The sequence below is a fragment of the Brachyistius frenatus genome, unplaced genomic scaffold (assembly GCF_029030835.1).
Source record: "Brachyistius frenatus isolate BFR_SWC_R1_liver_20210118 unplaced genomic scaffold, ASM2903083v1 Contig_9, whole genome shotgun sequence".
Classification (NCBI taxonomy): Eukaryota; Metazoa; Chordata; class Actinopteri; family Embiotocidae; genus Brachyistius; species Brachyistius frenatus.
The window spans coordinates 7,005,143-7,024,983 of record NW_027210608.1 but is presented as its reverse complement, the minus strand read 5'-3'; the positions used below and the strand labels follow the sequence as shown (position 1 = coordinate 7,024,983).

Genomic DNA, 19,841 nt, shown 5'->3' with positions numbered 1-19,841 from the left:
ATGTAATAAAGAATCATATGAGCCTGTCAATCAGGAGGATGACGTCTATCGGTTTAAGTCCTTTAATATGAGCAGCACGTTCTTTCAGTCATCCAGTCACACAAGATTACTAACTTTCCAATCATAAAAGTGGGCATTAGGGGCTTGTTGACAGAGTAGGCCAAATCTAAAAGAAAACACAAACAGCAGACATGGCACATTTATTCTATCGTTCTTCAGGTTTCTTTCGTTTAAAAAAAGTTTAAAGTATCTGTTTATTATATTTATAATATAAAATCGTGAAGCTTACCAAGTTCCCTGGCATGCATTGTACACTAGCTGACAATTGCATTGGGTCCCCAGAGGAAAAGCAGCAGGAATAGAACAGCCTTATATAGGCAGATCCCACTGACTGCCAAAGCGCTATGGGCTCTTATCTTTACACAAGCATGCAAGCAACCACACACACACACACACGCACACGCACGCGCACACACACACACACACACACACACACACACACACACACACACACACACACACACACACACACACACACACACACACACACACCATCAGTGACCAGCCAACAGATCTGTAGGATATTTTACATGACGTACTGCTTTTTGTTAAACATGATTTATACAAATATTTGGTTCAGTCGGAGGACGACAGTTTTTTTTTTTCTCTTCAAACCAAATAAAAAATAAGAAGTTAAAGTAACATAAAAATTGTCTTAAAGAATGCTTTATTTTTCACCTTCATAGCTGTCTTGCATGGTAAACAAACCCTACACCCTCCAGCTCCTCTTTGAACCAACTGGCACTAGAACTGTCATGATTTACAGCTTCCTGAGTGAGTTCTTAAATCAAGTTCAAAGATCATCTGAATTATCTCTCATATTACCACATACGCTCATCATATTACACATGTGCCTTCCTTTCAGCTTTTTTACTTGTTCCATCCATCCATCATACACTTTCAATGTTTCCTGCCAGGGAGGTGATACGCTGACTTAACTTAACTAAAATAAAAGACATATTTAAAAAAAAAAAAAAAAATGCAAGCATTTAAAACCTTTAAACTTTCTAAATGGACACATAGTTTGGCATTTCAGAATGCATTCCATCAATTACAACACACACGTGCGCACACACACACGCACACACACACACACACACACACACACACACACACACACACACACACACACACACACACACACACACACACACACACACACTGTGGTGATAGACATGTATGGGCTGCAGAGCCTTGTATTTGACCGTCGGCCAGTCCCCTGTGGAGGGGCTGGAAAACACAGTTGCCTCAGCATGGTCTGGATATTCTGGATGGGGTGTGTACAGAGAGATCAAAGGACAACAGGGTGTGGAAACACTGCTGAAGCCAGGAGACTCTGTCACATGACTGTATTTCACAGTGTATCCCCTTAAAGCTTGTGGGTAACTTGTTGATGGTTCAAGAGGGATTTCCCTATAACACTTTAAATATATATATATATACACACATATACATATATACATACATATACACACACATATACTGATTACAATGATTTCAGCATTGCATGTCCATTGCCTCATGTTTTGCTATGTATAGCAGTTCACAAAATCCTGCTGTGGTTTAGTCTGGCAGATTTATAGAGGGGCTACTGATGATGCTCTCTCAGATTACTACCCCTGGCTTTGTTTATACCATTATCTATTTTCTGCAAACATAATTGTGCTCTGTAAGGAATAAAAGGAGGGTCCTGAAGGGCAAATGTAAATTGTTATAATCGGTCATTAGAACCTGATGGGTAATGGAGGAGCCCAGGTCTGCAGGACTGATGCTGTTCAGGATGTGTGCAGAGGTGTGTGTGTGTGTGTGTGTGTGTGTGTGTGTGTGTGTGTGTGTGCGTGCGTGCGTGCGTGCGTGCGTGCGTGCGTGTGTCTGGTAGAGACAAGGATAGACGAAAAGGTATGAAGCAGGTTGGAAAACTGTCAGCTCTTTAGTTTCACTGTGGCATTCTTTAACCAGCTCCATGGACATCCAATAAATAGTGACCTTTCAGCGTGTGGTCGTGAACCTTTCACTCACTACTTCCTCTTGTCTCTAACTGTTTCTCCTGCCGTGATGTCATCAACTAAAAGACAAAATGAGAAATTAGGTTTTTATTTCAGAAACACCATCAGAGAACACCTGCCTTCCGCAAACCAATATGCCCTTTCATGCACAATGTCAGCCAAAATGAATGCCATTATAGTTTCATTTTTCTGTGCAATTAAACAGGCACAACATGTTTGTGATGAACGGGTGCTGTCTGTAACTCCTCACCAGCTTGAATGACAGAGCTGGGAGAGTCTCTGTTATGTGTCAGCTTTGAAGCCTTAAATTAGAATGAGTAAAATGGGAATGTTCACTGGTGTTGTGGTAATCTTCAGAAAATGGTGATGTAAATGTGAACTGACCCACTTGAAGCCAGATTTGACTTTAAGGGAGTTTGTACTCACCAATACTGGGTGCATTCATTTGTAAATCATTTGTTACATATTTTGTAACGTCAGCTGATGAGAAACATCTATTACAAATGGACCAAGATCCTTTGCCTTTTTATTATGGCCAGAGATTTGAAACAAATTTAACACCAACTGTTTTTTCTTTTTCTATTCTTTAAGCAAATAATGTAGAAAGTAAGAATTAACTCTTTGATGTTGCTGCAAATAAAGTGCTGAGATAAATCTCTACTATTAAAGCTACATGAAACCCCAGCAGCATGGGAACACGCCGTTCTAATTCAACTGGAACGTTACAGTTCCCAGATCCAAGATGGTTTGAGTGGCGAGGTGTCAACACAGACACACGGGGAGAGGGGTACGCTAGTGCACTAACAGGGGGAAGGGAGCTATAATTGGGCTTTTAAATCACAGATTAATGAATCTGAGGGTTGAGGCCAATTTAACCCATTTATAGGACCAGAAAATGACATAATATATCCGGGTATATTTTTCATGACACATCAAAAAGACAAAATCATATAATCAGCGTGGTGATATCAGTTCATTCAGACCTGTTGAGCTCCGCCATGAAAGTTTATTGGCAGAGTGACCCAATGGCAAGTGTACCCCGAAACACTCTCCCACATGCACGCGCAGTTGGACAGCAGATTATTTTGATGTTGGACAGGTCTCTGTGGAAACTGAGCTTGGCTTTGTACGGCCGTCTGGCCTGCTGCTGAGGTTGTGACATCATCCTCTGAATATTCACACCAGTGTCAGCTCCAAGGAAGCAGAAACAGGAGAAGACTTGACCTCCAAGAACAGCTGTGTGCCCCACGCTCTCATACACATCTTGCCTTTATGTGGAACTGCACTGCGTTCAGCCATTTACATCCACAGACAGTATTGACTAATGGGCCTTGGCTAATACAGCATGAGGAGCATGCTCCTGATTAGACTATATCTGATGGTCATTATTATGCATGGATTCAATGTGGCCTCAAATAAAGCTTCAGGAATAAGGAAGCTGAAAAATGGCGTACACATTGTGATTAGAATTTTTGCAAAATTGGAGATAAAATGAAATTAAAAATGTATGTGTGGGATATTACAATTAGGATATTTTACTTTAAAATATAATTATAGTTCATGTAAAATGCCAATTTGTCTAACCCAAAAAGGATTTCCATTTTTGTGCTCGTGTTTAGTCAAAACTAAGCACGAATGGCAGGTTAAATCTTTAAACAGCTGTCTTATGTATCCTTGTTTCATTTGATCCATTTATTTAGTAATAATAGACATACAAATACACAGCACAAATGAGCACCAATGTGACAGATTCTTCTTCAGTTGGAATTGTAGTGGCCTCTAGTGGTGACAGCATGAACTCTAAAATATTACCCTGCACGTAGTTTTGTTAGAAACTGGCTGTTTGCTGCTCTACAATACAGATTCTTGTTCATTTTGATATTTCATAAAAAAGCAGAAAAACCTGCAGAAAACTACATTTATTTGCAAATGGAGTTGGCACTTAATTCGGCATTGAATCTGATAAAAGGGGCCTTAAAAAGATCATCCCACATGGCAATATCTGGTTAATATTTTTTTATTTAAATAGGATACAAACACCTAAGTCATCAAATCCAAAGTGTAACAGTTAATATTTATAAGTTTATTTACAATAAACAAGAAAAGACCTACATGTTAAGCAGACAGAAGCAGTGTCCCAAATCTATACTACTCTAATAATAATAATAATAATAATAATAATTAGGATTTATACCTTAGGACCAATCATGTACCAATTCTGTTTTAGCAGTTAGTTTAAAAGCATGTCAACATACTCACCATTTTTTACGTATGATGTCAGATGCCAATCAAAGCTCAACTTTAAGATTTAATAATTGTTATTTTCTGCTTTCTGTTGAATCACAACTCAGTTTATTTTGACCGTTTGGTTGTGAGCTCCCCATCCATTTCCTTGCATAGTGTGCAATATAATAGTGTGCCTTAAGAGAACACTCAAAATGAAACCTTATTCATTATGTCTACTCTCGGTATCGAGTTCCTTAATTTTTGTATTCTTCAGATGTGAACATGTGATATTCGAACCTGTTTTGAATCAGTATATAATACGGATTTTCCACGAAACACTTAGTAATCATTAGACAGGATGAGGTCATTAATCTTTAGAAAATCTGTAATCTCCATGCACGTATACATCTGACTTATTTTAACCCAAAACTCACTTTTAAACAGTCAATATAAAAAATTGAAAATAGCAGTACTCAAAATATAAAACTGTAACCGATAAAACATGTAATAAAAAATATATTCTGCACAGACTGAACTTCAGTATATAAATGCCACCGAAACCTGAATCTGCTGTGATTTGTCAAAAACAATTATCGATTCCACAATAACTCTATAAATTGGTATTATTTATGTACCTTTACTTTCTTCTCTCTTTCTTCTTGAGCATGTCAGTGATGCTCAAGGATGCCTTGCGCTTTACACCTTGTGGGAAAACAGAGAAATATTTTTAAAAAGGCAAGATTTACTGAAAGCGTGACTCACATCAAAACATTCTTCACATCAAAGGGGATGAAACTCTGATGAAAGAATGTTTCTTGCAGTACCTTGCTTTTTGTTGGGTGACTCAGCGCTGTCTGGGGATCTCTTGGCATAAGCCAGCTTCATCCTCTGAATGTTTTTCTTGCTGATCACTTCATGCTGTACAATCGGATGCGGGTAGTCTATACCCACAATGCATCCTGCGGCCTGCTGGATGCTGCGTGGAGCTTTCCAAGGTTCGTAGATATACTGTGCTGGGAACTTCTTTAGAAGAGGAAGGTACTTTCTGCAAACATGGTAGAGGCCAAATTAATTCATATTATGCACATTCAGGGTTGGCATTTAATAGGTTAATGATCATACTTGATGTAATCTCCATTTTTGTCCGTCTTCTTGCCAAAGGCGACAGGAGAGTACACCCTGAAATACTGGTGGAAGAAGGTGCTCGCTGACAACCACTGCCAGTTTCCTGCGTTCAAAGCCCAGTCGCCATCCAACAGAAGCTCCTCAAACACCTTCAGGAGCAGCAAACAACATGTTAGAATCGTAATCCAGTCATTAATCCACAATTTGAAAAAAAAAATGTGGGTTAAAGTTGATGCAGCATAGCCAGAAGATGTTTACTTGTTTAATCTTATGATTTCTTCTTTATTGTAAAAACCTGATGCCTCCATTTACCACAATGTAACTTGACCACTGACAGCTCAGGTGGAGATTCTGATCTATTATGCTATAGCAGCAGCTTATGTAACTTTTGTATATGCGATTCACATCCTGAGTATGACTTCCTTTGATGATTTCAAGTGTGACAGTACTTTGTAGTATTTTACAGTGGCTGTTAGCCGTATATCAAATACCAATGATATTTATTAAAGGTTAGTCTGGTTGCTCTAAAACATCTTTTGAAAAGCCCTTTGATTGATATGTCAACATACTGAGTTGTAATTTAAAGATGTCTAACAGCAAATACTGTAATCAGCACATCTTGGACAGGTTTTGTTCTTGTTCTGTGGTAAAACTAAATTCATCGCCATGCAAGCTAATTGCCACACCATCTGCCCTTCTTCCCAGCTAATCCATAAGTCTCCCCTGGTGAGGAAACAGGCCACAGCATGTCTGGCCAGGTGATGGATCCAGCCCTCCTTTCTCAGCTGAGTCATGATGGCATCAATGAAGGGGAAACCAGTCCGAGCCTTAAGGGGAAATAAGATGACGTTGATTATTTTATGGCATAGTGAATGAGATTAATTAAACTGTGATTAGATGAGTGTATCACCATAAAAACTCTTTCTCAAGTGTAATCAGTTCTCTTCGAGAGACACTTTTTAAGGGCTCAGCCTCAGTACCTCTCTCCATGCAGCGAGAAATTCAGGGTTTACGTCCCAGTCCACCTGAGTACACACATGGTTGCCCACCATCTTGTTGAAGTTAGGGATGCCAACACTGGCAGTGTAGAAGAACTCTCTCCAGAGTAACTGGCCATGCAGAGAAACTGGAGGATCTGAGTGCTTTTTCTGCCAAAGTCACACACGGAAAGGCCAAACGTTAGAAAAACGATCTCTCACTCTATTATCAGGCATGATAAACCCTTAATTAAATCAAATTTGTTTACTGTTGGAATTCACTAAACAATAAGAAAACTTAGGTTACCATCAGAATCGAGACCTCATTCACAGTGTTGTGACCTATAAAAACGTTACCGTGGTGCGACACTCACCCCCTGATAGACCTCTGAGAGCCTCCACCAGAAAGTTCTCGCTGACAGGCAACCAAAGGTGACATACGGACTGAGCACAGTGGTGCTTGGGCTCAAGGAGTTTGGAGAAGTCTGCGGCTTCTCGAATCCACACACCCATCCCTGTATTTAGGAAACACATGAGACATGTAAATCAGACAGGGAACGTACAGGAGGTTATCTGTCATAACAAGATAATTTAATTTAACTTTACACATTGCTGTTTTGGATGTTGATACTCTCACTTCTCTAATGCGTGGTGACTAAGATTCTGTCTAAAATGATCTTGTCATATTCATAGTAAACAGCCTTCAGTGATATAAAGAGGAGCGTTGGGTGTGAAGCTTGTGTACCGTTCTTTTCATATGTTCATCGAGTCTCCTGAGAGCCTCCTGCTCTCCTCCTGGGAACAGCTCCTCTCCCAGAGCCGTGGTGTCCTGGTTGAGCCCCTCCAGTGTAGGAATCCCGTATTTCTCCTCATGTTTTTCTGAACAAGGTGTCTTCACATCTTTGACAAGAGGAAATGTGTTTCATTTGAGTCCAAATGAGAATTCAGGGGCATTATCCCGGTGTTTCTGGTAGTTACCTTTCATGTTTTCCATAGTTGGAGCAGGGATCGGTCTCTTAGGGGGACCAAGAGTCTTCACTATTGCTTGCAAACGGTTGTAAGTAAGGGGAGTTTTTCCATTATTTTCCTCAATTATCCTATAATAACAACAGGACAACAACAACAGGACACAATTTTGTGTCATAAAATGCAAGTAATAAAGGAAAAATAGAGACGTAAAATCCCTGTGTTCAGCATGAGTAATACCTCTCCATATCATAAAGAGTGTGTGAGATTTTGTAGATGACTTCGACTCCATGTTCTTTGGCCAGCGTGGTCACTTTGTTGTCGCGGGTCAGACTGTAGGGCTCTGTGTCGTACTCATAGGTCAGCCTTGTTACGTTCCACTTGCTGAACAGCTCGAGGAAAACATCTTCTGGTTTCCCCCTGACAATGAACAACCTATGGCGAACACACCACAGCAGGACAACATGTTTTGGTAACAGCAGTCCGGCTTAAATCATATTAGTACAGTCAAGAACAGCAATCACAGATGTTTTCAACAGTTTTTGAAATGTCTGAGTTTAGTCTATGTGTGTCTACCTGGAGTTGAGTTTCCTGAGGCTGCAGTCCAGGTCTTTGAGTGCTCCGATAAGGAACCTCCAGCGAGTGATGCCCACACAGGTGTTGTTATGGAGGTAAGGGTCCAGGATGAACACAGGGTACAGCTCCTTGCAATCCCTCAGAGCAGCCATCAGGGCTGGGTTGTCATGCAACCTGAGTCCCTTGCGGAACCAGTGAATACATGTGTGAGCCATATCTGGGAACCTGGGAACCATGTGAATGCACATATTATATGCCGATTGTAAAATAAAAAGCACTGGAGTTCAATAGCCTCACATAAACTACATATAGTCTGCTATTAATTCACATGTATTCCACCGTTAAAACACAATTTCAATTCAATTCAGTGCAAAATCACCATGCAACATCGCCCCAATACACTTGACAAGCACAAAAAGAATAAAAAAAAGCACATCAAAATATCAATGTCGAGAAAAATTACCACAGAAAAGTACCATGTACCAAGTCCTTTATATCTTTGTAAGCTTTGTTAAACAGATATGTTTTAATTCACCATCATGGAGCCACAAAATCCACTGAAATCACGAGGACTATACTTTTACTCTGCAAACGCATATCCAACTTTTACAGCAACGTTTCAAACAATATCTACTGAAAAAGTATTTCACCGAAGGGGATGCATAAGTTCTTTGACACGCTCGCAGAAACAGTGAATAGCGCTGTCAACACGGAGCCAATGCGATGAACCGACAACATAACAAAATATCACACCGTCAATGAGTTACATTCTCAACTCAAACTCTAACCAAAAGCACACCGTGGAGAAACAAAACTCTACCTTAATTAAGGTAAAACTAAACTAAACCCCTAAGGTGGGCTCCGTCGCACGACGCTGCTGTGTTTTCTGAGAAAGTCGGTGTTGGGTAACATGCACGTTGACTGCGTTACAAAACGGGAAGCGCTGCTACGTCTGCAGCAAAATCAGCCAATCAGAGGAGAGCTAGTAAAAGCACATGCAGCTCCTGTAAGGCTTTGGGCTTCATCCACCACATGTTAATATCGTCCAGACAATAATCGAGGCCAATGCTTCAGCATTGTAACATAAAAAGCTACTTTGCGTCTTATTTTGTGCCAAGAAGGCATCTGAAAGTAGAAATCCAACCTTCCTCAGTCAAAAATAAAACCGACATGCGGTGATCCCACTAAGCATACCACGCTTTTGGTTTGTGACGCTCGTAGCTCATCGTAGCTCGCCGTGATCGTATAGTGGTTAGTACTCTGCGTTGTGGCCGCAGCAACCCCGGTTCGAATCCGGGTCACGGCATTGTGGTACAATGTCACGGCAGATGAGTGAGTTTTTATTTTTATTTTTAGTTGACTGCGCAATCTTGTCTCGTAATCAAATGTTGCTGTTGCTATAATGACGCACCCGAACCTCGTGTGTATTTATACCGAGTCATTGTACGTCTCGCTGCTGCAAGTACAACATCCGAAAACTCGAATATGCGCTTGTCGACATCGTACAGTGTGCCACAGGAAGCAAGTAGCTGCTTTGTATATTCAGTATCTTATTCCAGCCAAATTACAAAGAACACAATAGCTCTTATTTTCGCGGAAAGTTTTTCATCACTCATTACCTCAAAGCACCACCAGAGGGGGACATAGCCAAGGAAACCGGGAAACAAAGACTGGCCTATGACTGGCAGCTCATTTTGTTGTGATGACGAGAGCTCCACAACATGACACAGTTACATGTGCGCAAGGCAGGTTTGTCATCGCTGGTCATGGCACAGCGATGACAAATATGTAATAAATATATATATATACATATATGTGTGTGTGTGTGTGTGTATCTCTAGTTAGTGTACTTATCTCTATTTCATTCTACAGTACCTTATACCTTTACTTTATTGTATTTCGGATGGGAATAATTTGAATCCATTTGTCATAGTTCTGCCTCCGTCATTCATTCAGTCTGGTTGTGCCCTGTTGTTCACTCCTTTCACCCACCAAAGGTCTCCAATGTCTCTCTCTGTTCGTCCAGCCTCTTGCCTGCCACACCTCAGCTCATTACTCTTGTGTTGATGTCTCAAGACTTTCATCCTTGTCACAAGATGAAAACTCAAATGAATGAACGATGGACACTGTCCATATTTACTGCTTGAGATCTGTATGCAACCGTCAGTCAGGGGGAAATGCTACATGGACGGCCACTGCCCAGGGTCGGTTGCAAAATGTTCAAAAATGTAATGGAGAAGGACAACTAGTTCTTTATTACTACAATTACAAATTAAATTAAATTAAACATAGCAGGAGCTGTCTGTGTCCTGTTTCTGTCACATGTGCGTTCTATTCATTTAGACGTATACTTACACGCAGCCCCCTTTCGTTTTATTTAGAAAATTTTAAATTAAGATGCCACCAGGTGTTAACATGTCTCTGCTTATAGGGCCTACATATTAAACTGTAGTCGTGTCTACAAAATGAAGAGACAGGTCATTAACCTGTGTAGGATGAACAAAGTGGCCTAATGTTACAATCTGTTGCTGCCTTCAGGTCCTGTTGGAAAAATCGTAATTTAAATAAAGAGCGCAAATCAACAACGTGGTAAATTAGAAAATCTGACTTTTGATTGGCTTCTGCGATGTGACGTTAAAGTAGCTTTGTTGAGTATATAAACGGGTTAAGATGATACATTTTATGGTTAATATATGTGTCAATTATCACTTTATTCCTCGTTTTCTGCAGCAGAATAAAGCGCTCGTTTGTTGTTTGATTTGTGAAACTGCATGCCCCGTCGTGGTGTTACTCCGTATGTGTGATTATAGTCACTACCAACAGCAGACCATCGGAATTTCGGCCTCTGTCGTCCCCCCCGTGAAGGCAGCATCTCAGTCACCTCTCCGTTGGCTGACAGACTCGCCATTCAGCAACCCGCCCGCCCAGCAGCATTGAGAGCGGCATGGCAACGGCGAGGAGACGGGGGGAGAAGGTGTGGTGAGGGGTGACAGTTTAACCGGACCAGAGAGAGCAGCCGCCGCAGCAGCAGCACTATTTATCCAGTGAAGAAACACAGTACAGCTCGGCCAGTCATCGCGCGCTCACACACTGACTTAAACGATGCACCACCGCCGCCGCCTCTCCGCACTGTCGCTTCCTCTGACCAGGTGTTGGAGCAACGAACCGGGACGCCGTTGAACTTGTATGTATGTGCTGTGTGCACTTCTCTCTGCTGGTCCCGTTCGCAGACGATCGAGAAGATGCTGAGCCGACTGATGAGCAGCAGCATCAGGAGTCTGGACAGGGAATGCAATTGCACTGTGAGGCTGCTGGACGACTCGGAGTACACCTGCACGATTCAGGTCAGTGGGGACCAACAATCCCTGTCTCTCAAAGCATCTGGTCGTGGGGGACGTATTGATACGTAACGTGGTGGCGATCAGGTAAAATGACGTTTGCCCGCTCATATCTCCCCCCCCTCTGTCAGCTTGCAGGACACATTCAGATTAAAGGAGGTGCCATCCACCTCATGTTCATTGAGCTTCACATCACATCTGGCCGTGTGTTTATGTGCAGACTGTTTGTCTTCATGGGGCTGCAGACTTTCGTCAGAGCATTACCTGTGTGGACATGATGACCGCATGTGGTGTGCATTGCGTAGCAAATTTCAGGGATTGTCAGATACCACTATATGCCAACAGAAAGAATAAAAAAATATTTTTTTTAAAAACCCAGATCTCTGTATAAGCTGTTGTCATTTCAGCAGCTTTATGCTTGCATTGATTTGAATGCATTATGAAACTAATCTGGATAATCTGATCTTGAACGATTTCAGTGGAAGGCTCAGTGAGGATTTCTGGATCCTCTGGCTGCGTGAACCGGACAGAGCCACAAGAGGTTGATTCCCAAGGATTTACATGTTCCCCACAAGTGGGGAAAGTTAAATGTACTTTGCATCCCAGTAAAAAAAAAAAAAAAGGGTGGAGATCTCCTGGTTAGTGTTAACAAAGAAGTTGTTTGCCCTTTAGACTGACCCCGTGTTGGACAGAAGAATGGACACTTTGCAATGATAAGAGAACCTTACCTCCAATTCAGCTAATCAAATTTGTTTTTTTCCAAATTCCTTTACATCTGAGTCAACTTTAGTGGGGACATATTCCTTTCCAAAACCGAAATGATTTACATTCACAAGTTTGGTTGCAGCAGCGAGATCTTATGGATCCAATCTTGGGATCTCTGAAGGTTTAGAGCAGAATGGAAGATACACACAATGGGGAATACCCTTTGTTCAATAAGGTTGTTTGTATAAACTGGGTAGAAATAATTGTCAAAACACAATACAACACATACATGTACTGTATATCAACGGTTTCTGTTGTGCACTCCTGCATCATTAAAGACAGCTGATGTAGTGCTGTACAAGGAAACAGAATAACCTTTTTGTCTCCTGGATGTATTTATCAAAGCTGAATGTTGATGTTGAACTTTAAAACAAAGTTGCTCTACAAGTAGTTTAAATGCATTTGATCCAGTGTTACAGGCTGCATTAAGTCTGACTTCTCATCTTCTCACTTTGTGGTTTTGGCTGTTTGTATCAGCTCTGAGTCCATCTTTGGCTTTTATTTGCAGTTGACACAGTAGCAGAAAAGCACTCATTCACATTTATGGTCACTTGTGTTGAATAACTGCAGTTTATCATGTGTCTGTTTTTATTGTGTTGTAAAGGTGTTTCCATTTTTCGCAGTACCTGGTGTAGATCGATGTCCCTGTTCATTTGGTGGCTTAATTCAGAGGCTTCCATGTTTTGGTAAAACTGAGGAATGCTGCCCGTCAGATACGTCATTCAGCCAGTCTTTCAAACAGTTATTGTTATCTCAAAAATCGATTCCTGTATTGATGTGAATGAATGACGAGACACAACTAGAGTCAGTAAGCACACGCCGTTTCTTTATGAGCGAGAAAGCGCAGGAGTTAGTGATTAATGTGTGCACCTCTTTTTGTAAATCAAGTGCATGTGTGTGTCCTTCATGTGGCTGCGTCATTTTGAAGTGTGTGCATTGTCTAACCTGGTCGTCTGAGTTTGTGGAGAGGTGTTTGTTACTCAAAGGGATTCCAATGCTGCTGAATTAGAGATGACAGCACACAAAGGCCATCAACACAGGCTCATTTATAGGATCTGACGGCAAAGGCAAAGCAAGCCTTCCAAAGTCTAACAACTTAAAGTGGTGATGCTCTGGGGACAAATGAAATGGTAATTTTACGTCAGTTTCAGGTCTTCTCCTGCTTGTCCTCATCCAGTTTAAAACATGTTTTTAATATTGCCAACAAGTGCGGAGCAACATGATTGTTTTTCTTGAGATTTCAGACATATAATCATGTTTTCTGTGTAATATGTGGGAGTATGCAGTCAGATGGTGCTATGCAGTTGATGTAACTTTTGGCCAGCTTCCTAACATCAATTTTTGTTTAATGTCACAGTTCCTCAAGCTGAACACCATGTAAGTTTTTGCCTTCTGTCTGATCTGGGTATGGTGGTTTTTTTGTGTTTTTGTTGATGAGTTGTGTTTACCAAATTGCAGCCCGCACTTGTTCCCCCTTGACTTCTAAGCAGCTCCTTCATCCAAGCATGAGTCAAAGTGTTTGGCTGTCAAGATAATGCTGACCCACCCCTTTTAGCAACTGAAAGCACACAGCAGGGACAGAATACTTAATTTCTAGTGGAGCTTCTATTGAGAGCGATTAGCTCTCTATTGGCATGTTTCATTGTATCCAGCAAGGCAAATAATGAAATATGCCATTATTTCACACTATGGGGCTCTTGATGAAGCTAGAGTGGTCTAAATGGAAACATCATCGGCTTAATCAATCGTCTATTGTTCACAACATCAACATCAGCATTTATTTGCTGGCGTCAGAATGTGTGAACACAACATTTTGGGAGCTATATTAATCGTGTTTAACACAAGGTGCCTGTAGAGCTAAATAATGGGATCATGTCATTTTTCATCTGCATAAAGGACACCACAGTGACCTTAGCCCAGGAGGACGACATTGTGGGCTCATTGAAAATGAGGCCGGATGGTTGCCGTCCTTTCCTGGACACCTTCGAGATGTGGCCCAGAATAAAGGGCCCTCACGGGGCTCAGCAACGGTCACACTCTCCATTTAGCTCAATTAACCTACACCGCAAACTGCTGCTATTACACTGAAATCACATCATTGGGGAATGATGGTAGATGTGACCTTCCTAAATGGAAAACCATCTCAATGTGAAGGCAGCAATAAGTACAATATGAAGGCAACCAGGTAAAGGTGAAGCACACAAGTCCTGTTTTATAACATTGACATGGGGCCCCTCGACCCCAAGACTCGTCAGTTTCTGCTTACGTACCCGACCAATTGAATTCCAATACCAACACCCATTTTTCTCAAACCATGCCGCGTGAGTGGCCCCCTCACCCACTGATGACATTGTACCTGGTTACATCATAACACTTGAATCATGGGAGACTCATGTTCATTGATCTATCCTGCCCTTCAACACAACTCTGCCCTTCAGGAGACTCACAGGCATCTCACAACCATAGGTCACACCACAAACTCTTAAGACTCACAGAGCTGCAGGCATGGTTGATTGATGTGGAAGCAATCAGAGGTCCTACATGTGGGTGTGCTGTAGATATGTTCAGCTGCAGTGGGATAAAGATGGAAAGTGCTGAGCAGAGTGCTTAAAGTTTCCACAGAAGCTTTGAGATTCTCTGATACTTGGAGGCTTGAGAGACAGGGTCTGAAATTGCACTGTCTGACCACATGATGTTGGTGAACTAATTTTGAACGTTTTTAAGCATTTTGAAGATAGCAGCGTCAATGATGTAGAGAGTAACTCAATTGACGTGTCCCGGCAATAATAACAGGGCGGCTCAATGGGGAAAAAAACCCCAATATCTTACCACTTCCTGCCAGTCAAAGTGTGGATCTTCCTACAGAGTGAGGTTGATGCGGGAATTGCTTTCCTCCTTATCTCTGGGCTGAATAAGCAAAGCTCAGAGTGATCTTGTAGGGAGTATATAGGGTTAGAGATTTGCGCAACTTCATTGAATTTGCTTTGCCATTTATACTCAAGTATCGATCCCTTTATCTCTGGTGGTATTTGTCTATCGTGGACACTGTAGCAGATCAATCATAAAATGGCCTGGATGTATGCTTTTATCTGCTTAATGTCTAGCCCCTAATTCATCCACTCACACAACCGTCACACAGTGACGGTGGTAAGTTAACATACCAGACATGGGCCTAGCTGGATGGAGTAATTTAGGGTACTTATACGAGTCACTTGTGGAGAAGAGGAACACAGTTGGAATCGCCAATCCTGCAGTTGGTGAATGCCCTGCTCTACTTGCAGGCCTACAGCCACCCCATCAACAATAAGGATAAACAATTTCTTGATTAAGTTTTGAAAATAAATAATGATTTGTATCATACTAAAATCTGACCCACATCACTCACCTGTATGTCCATGATTGTCCAGATTGATTAAAGAATGAGATGCTGCAGTTTTCTTATGAATCCCATATACAACATCTTTGTACCCAAACTACGTGACAGTTCATCTACAGTAAGAGACACCGCTGGTGTGTTTGTAACAAGGAGGTTAGTTTCAAGAAAAAATATTATAGATTAAATATGACCTCGTCTGAATTTTGTCATCACAAGGGTAAAGCTTGAGGGGTGTCTTCCATCTGAATTTTACACACTTTCAAAATAAATATTATTATTAGTTATTTTATTACTTTGTCCTGGAAAGTATTTACAGTGTTTCATTTAGCCATAGCCCCTTTAACACAGAGTAATGATAGTGATGATATTAAATATCTGTGCACGCTACTTTTAACTTTCAAATTAAACACTGTCTTTAAATAGAGGCACAAATACAGGGATTATTTCGATCTGATTTTCTTTGGCAGTTGTACCCTGGATGCTTTTGAATTATGTAGTCTTGGAGTGTGGTTAAACAGCCCCAGTCTAGCATTGTTAATCAGCAGTATCTCAGTAGACAACAGGTCAGTAGAGTAAACCCTCCACTGTCTAACATGGCACTGAGATACATTTCATCAGATTATTATAGAAATATATTAGGGTATGTTGCTCAAATCACCATTAATGCCTGAACTACTGTACCACACACTCAAAATTTCAGATGTATCACTCAAAGGTCAACATAACTGTATGCAGGTCATCAAATATCATCCAGCTGTCAGACAGTTCAAATTTAGAAGTAAGTATTGTGAGCCATTAATTATATTTCTATTGTCAAGCAAAATACGTATATCAGAGATTAAAAAGCAAAATGAATGATAGAATAGCACTGATACAGAGAGACATACCTCATCCCTCTGAGTGACCCAGTGACCTGGCACCGGATCAGATCTTGTATAGCTCACTAATGAAATTAGGGCTGTTCTTTTGAAGCCAAATGCAGAAGTTGGAAGGAGCTCGCCTCGTTTGCGTTGTGAATGCATTATTGAAATAGGTTGCTCTTGTCTCCAAAGTGGTCTCTGCACTCATATTGTTTTCCTCTTGGTATGCACTGCTAAAATTGGAATAGAGGTTGTGACATATTCTGTTTTAAAACATGCACGGGTCTGTTGTTCTGCTTATGTTGTCTTCACCTCGGAGCTTGCACACTAAAATAATAAAAATGGCCTATATCATCTAACAGAATAGAAGTATAGTTGTTTAGATTTGTCCAAATTTAACCAAGTTATAGCCAAATATGAATTTGGCTTCTTGGCTTCTTTTATGTGTTTGCAAAGAAAGGGACTCCGAAGATTCAAGAGAGTGCCGGGGCACATCAATTAATACTGTCAAATTGTAGTTCTTTATGTTCTTTACTGGCAATTATACAAATGGTGGATTGATTCATCCTTGATGTATAACTCGACTTTGCCCGTCAGAAGATCTTGGCTGCTGAATTGTTTTGATAAGATTGACTCGTGTCCATGACAAATGAAAGTCAAAGTTATTTTTTCATGTGCTAAAATGATGAGGCTAATTCAAATAATCGAAAAGTCATTTAAAGTATTTCTCAGAAACAAGACTATGAGTCTACAGTCATACTCACGATGCTGTGAGATTAAACTGCTTTCAGCTAAATGCTCATCACAGTATGATAATATTCTCGCAGTATCAATGCTAACATGATGCTGTTGATGCTGGCAGGTATAATGTAGCCCTTCTTATTTGAGCGTGTTAGCATGCTAACATTTAATCATTGTCGCAGAACATGAAATAGAGCTGCAGTTGATGGAAATGAAAAATGAGAGGATTACCACGTGTGGAGCAAATTTCATGGCAATCCATCCGATAGTTGTCGAGACACAGACATACACCTCCTAGCACTAGAGGAAAAGTCAGGGGATCACCAAAAGATGCATTATCTGGGAACCTGAATGTCTTCACAAAATGTGAGGCCAGTCCATCCTATGGTTACTAAGATAATTTGTTCAGAACCAAAGTGGTGGGCTGATTGCCGTCCATAAAGACCTTCCACTTGCATGGCTAATAAAAAGATGTCGTCAATTCTTTGTTGTCATATCTTTGTCGCTGTATTGGATATCTTTGGGTATTGTCTGAACTCATGAAATGTTGGTAAGTTCTGATCGGCATTCCTTAATATTTCTGACCACATTATGTCTTCAGTGAAACAATTAAAAAGGTCATGAGGTTACTCAAGTATGACATAACTGACCAAACTTCAAAGACCTTATTAGTTGGTTGGTTTTCGATGAACAACCAAAAATTTGGGCTGTGTGTTCTGCACACGTGTTTGAACCTTGGCTTAGCTGTATCAATGCTCTCAGTGCTGTCAAAATGTCTTTGATCAGGCCTCTCAGTCTCAGCCTGGATCTGCTCAGCAGGAGATAACAGAACTCTGCTCGGATCGGGAAGCTCCCGGGTGTAGGCTAAAGGAGCTGAATGGGTGATGTTTTAAAAGGTGCCCTGTCTTTATTTTTAGACATCTTGACAATGAGAAACTGTTGATAGCCTTGCTCTCACGTTACAGTTCATGGTGCTACACGTAGCACCTCGAGCAGTGCTAAAACACATGCATATTCAGTCAGCCTCCCCTAATAAAGCTTTAGCACAGTTACTGGATAGACCAATATAAATCTCACCTGACGTCCAAACAGTCAGCCTGTGGCTCACAAGCATGGTGTTCAGGCAGAGCTTTTGGCCTGTAATAATCCACAGACTGGGAATGGTGGTCCCCTAAGTAGATTTATTTCTAACCGGTAAAGGCTTAATATAGAATAAAAGTAGGATGTGCTTTAGACAGAGCTCTTGCTTATCTGCCTCGCTGCCAGCGACGTACCGCTTTGCTGAAATCTGCGAGAGACATGTCTTTCTGATGTGAAGGCGCTCTGCTAAATAACATGTTAATCCATAATGTGGAGAAATGGTGAGATAAGCCCTGGAGGCTTTGGTGTGCTTTCAGACTGGGACATTTTGCTGTTGGCCTGACAGTGATATGTACGACTCCAGTGAAGTCAGGGCAACTCCCAACACCCCACTGACTGATTGTCTTAGTCATCACATATATCATCCCTACAGTATGAGACAGATCGATTGTTTTGAGATTTAAATCAACGGATTTAAGTAACGACCCTCATCCAAACTTAAATATGTGACACTAAAGTCCATGTGATAAGTTCATGTAACCCAGGACAGGGCGGTGAATTTGCCACTGAGTGAAGATTCAGTCGATACCATTTCCAATTAATGATAATTGCTACTGCTCATAATGATGTATCATTTTCATTATAATATATAATCATATAACTTTTAACTACTTATTGACTTCGCTACACTCAATTACAAAGTGGACTTTGTCTTTACTGATAGACAGCTTTGCAACTTGTAGCTTTCATTCAATGCTGTGAACTCTCCATAAAAATAGAAGAAAAGAATAAGCAAAAGCTTAAGTCAATTGATGATGTAAGATTGAGACTCCTCTAAACTCAGTTGTTGTTTTTTGCTTCTGGTGGACTGCAGGTCTCTCTCAGGGCAGATAAACCCCCACTGCCTCGATACTTGTATTTTATAACACTGATTGTGAGGACAGCAGAAAATCTTGGCTATCAAAATGTGTGTGACGAATGAATATTTAATGCTGGTTATCTCTAATGCACATGTTTCTGGAGGTGTCCGATGAGGTTAGGCTATCGTGTGTGGTGCAGCAGAGAACTTGCCAGCACACTTCGAGCATTTGTCTTTTTGCCTTTGCTGTACATCTGAAAAGCCTCAGTTTAAACACTCGTACTCTCTTTTTCTTTGTCCTATCTTTTTATCTGTCTCTCTGTTTCTCTCTTGTTTAATGTCCCTTTCATCCTTCTTCTCTTTTTGTCTACTGTCTCCTGGCTGGCCCCTAAATTCCACAAAATCCCCTCATTGTTCCTTTTCACTTTCATTTCTCCTCTTCTTCTCTCTGTCTCTGTCTGTCCTTCTCTCAGCAAGTAACACTGCAGCTGAGCAGATTAATGAGCTCGCCCTGAGTGAACCTGACACCAGTAGACAACACAGCAAAGACATGCTATACGTGACACAGCACTAAGGATGCAGGAGGCATTTCACTGAAGGCTCATGCATTTAAAAGGTTTTTGGTATGATATTCCTGTTTTACCCAATGCTAGAATGCTAATATGCTAACCTAAAATGGTAACCAGTAACATGGCTGTAGGCTTTTAGTTGTGGTTTTATGTGTATAATTTGTACTTGTAATCATAGACAGCTGTCAGTTTTTGCCCCCAGTCTTTCACTTCTGTTTAGCATTACTTTAACAAGGCCAACCTTATTTCTTTGTCATGCCAAAGTTTCAAAGTGAGAAAATAAAGAGAAGCCAACAAATAATGTACACTACATTCAT

General features: G+C 40.9%; 2 protein-coding genes and 1 non-coding gene across 8 annotated transcripts in view; 2 read left to right on the top strand and 1 right to left on the bottom strand.

The window, feature by feature from the left end:
• Window positions 1-2,049: 2,049 nt before the first annotated feature.
• Window positions 2,050-8,825, bottom strand: cry5 (cryptochrome circadian regulator 5). Of its 5 annotated transcripts, none has more exons than XM_069690529.1 (11): window positions 7,937-8,413; window positions 7,601-7,795; window positions 7,373-7,491; window positions 7,140-7,294; window positions 6,769-6,909; window positions 6,398-6,565; window positions 6,104-6,244; window positions 5,415-5,566; window positions 5,117-5,337; window positions 4,928-4,994; window positions 2,050-2,125 (listed from the first exon to the last, which is right to left on the bottom strand). In XM_069690529.1, the coding sequence occupies exons 1-10, from the start codon at window positions 8,182-8,184 to the stop codon at window positions 4,930-4,932; spliced, it is 1,605 nt and encodes a 534-aa protein (XP_069546630.1). In that variant the 5' UTR covers window positions 8,185-8,413; the 3' UTR covers window positions 2,050-2,125; window positions 4,928-4,929. The 5 variants fall into 5 exon arrangements, with proteins under 5 accessions (XP_069546630.1, XP_069546633.1, XP_069546631.1 ...); XM_069690532.1 differs by lacking the exon at window positions 2,050-2,125 and adding an exon at window positions 8,757-8,825 and having other exon boundaries at window positions 3,820-4,994; window positions 7,937-8,161; XM_069690530.1 differs by lacking the exon at window positions 2,050-2,125 and adding an exon at window positions 8,587-8,741 and having other exon boundaries at window positions 3,820-4,994; window positions 7,937-8,161.
• Window positions 8,826-9,170: 345 nt separating this feature from the next.
• Window positions 9,171-9,242, top strand: trnah-gug (transfer RNA histidin (anticodon GUG)). The gene has a single exon. It is a non-coding gene; the product is annotated as a tRNA-His (tRNA).
• Window positions 9,243-10,876: 1,634 nt separating this feature from the next.
• LOC138616308 (FERM domain-containing protein 5-like) overlaps window positions 10,877-19,841 on the top strand; it is a 65,075-nt gene continuing 56,110 nt past the window's right edge. Inside the window, exon 1 of one of the 2 annotated variants that reach the window (XM_069690525.1) lies at window positions 10,877-11,280. In XM_069690525.1, coding sequence (XP_069546626.1) covers window positions 11,179-11,280 — 102 coding nt within the window. In that variant the 5' untranslated portion in view covers window positions 10,877-11,178. The remainder of the gene's footprint in view (window positions 11,281-19,841) is intronic. The other variant, XM_069690526.1, reaches the window with a different exon arrangement.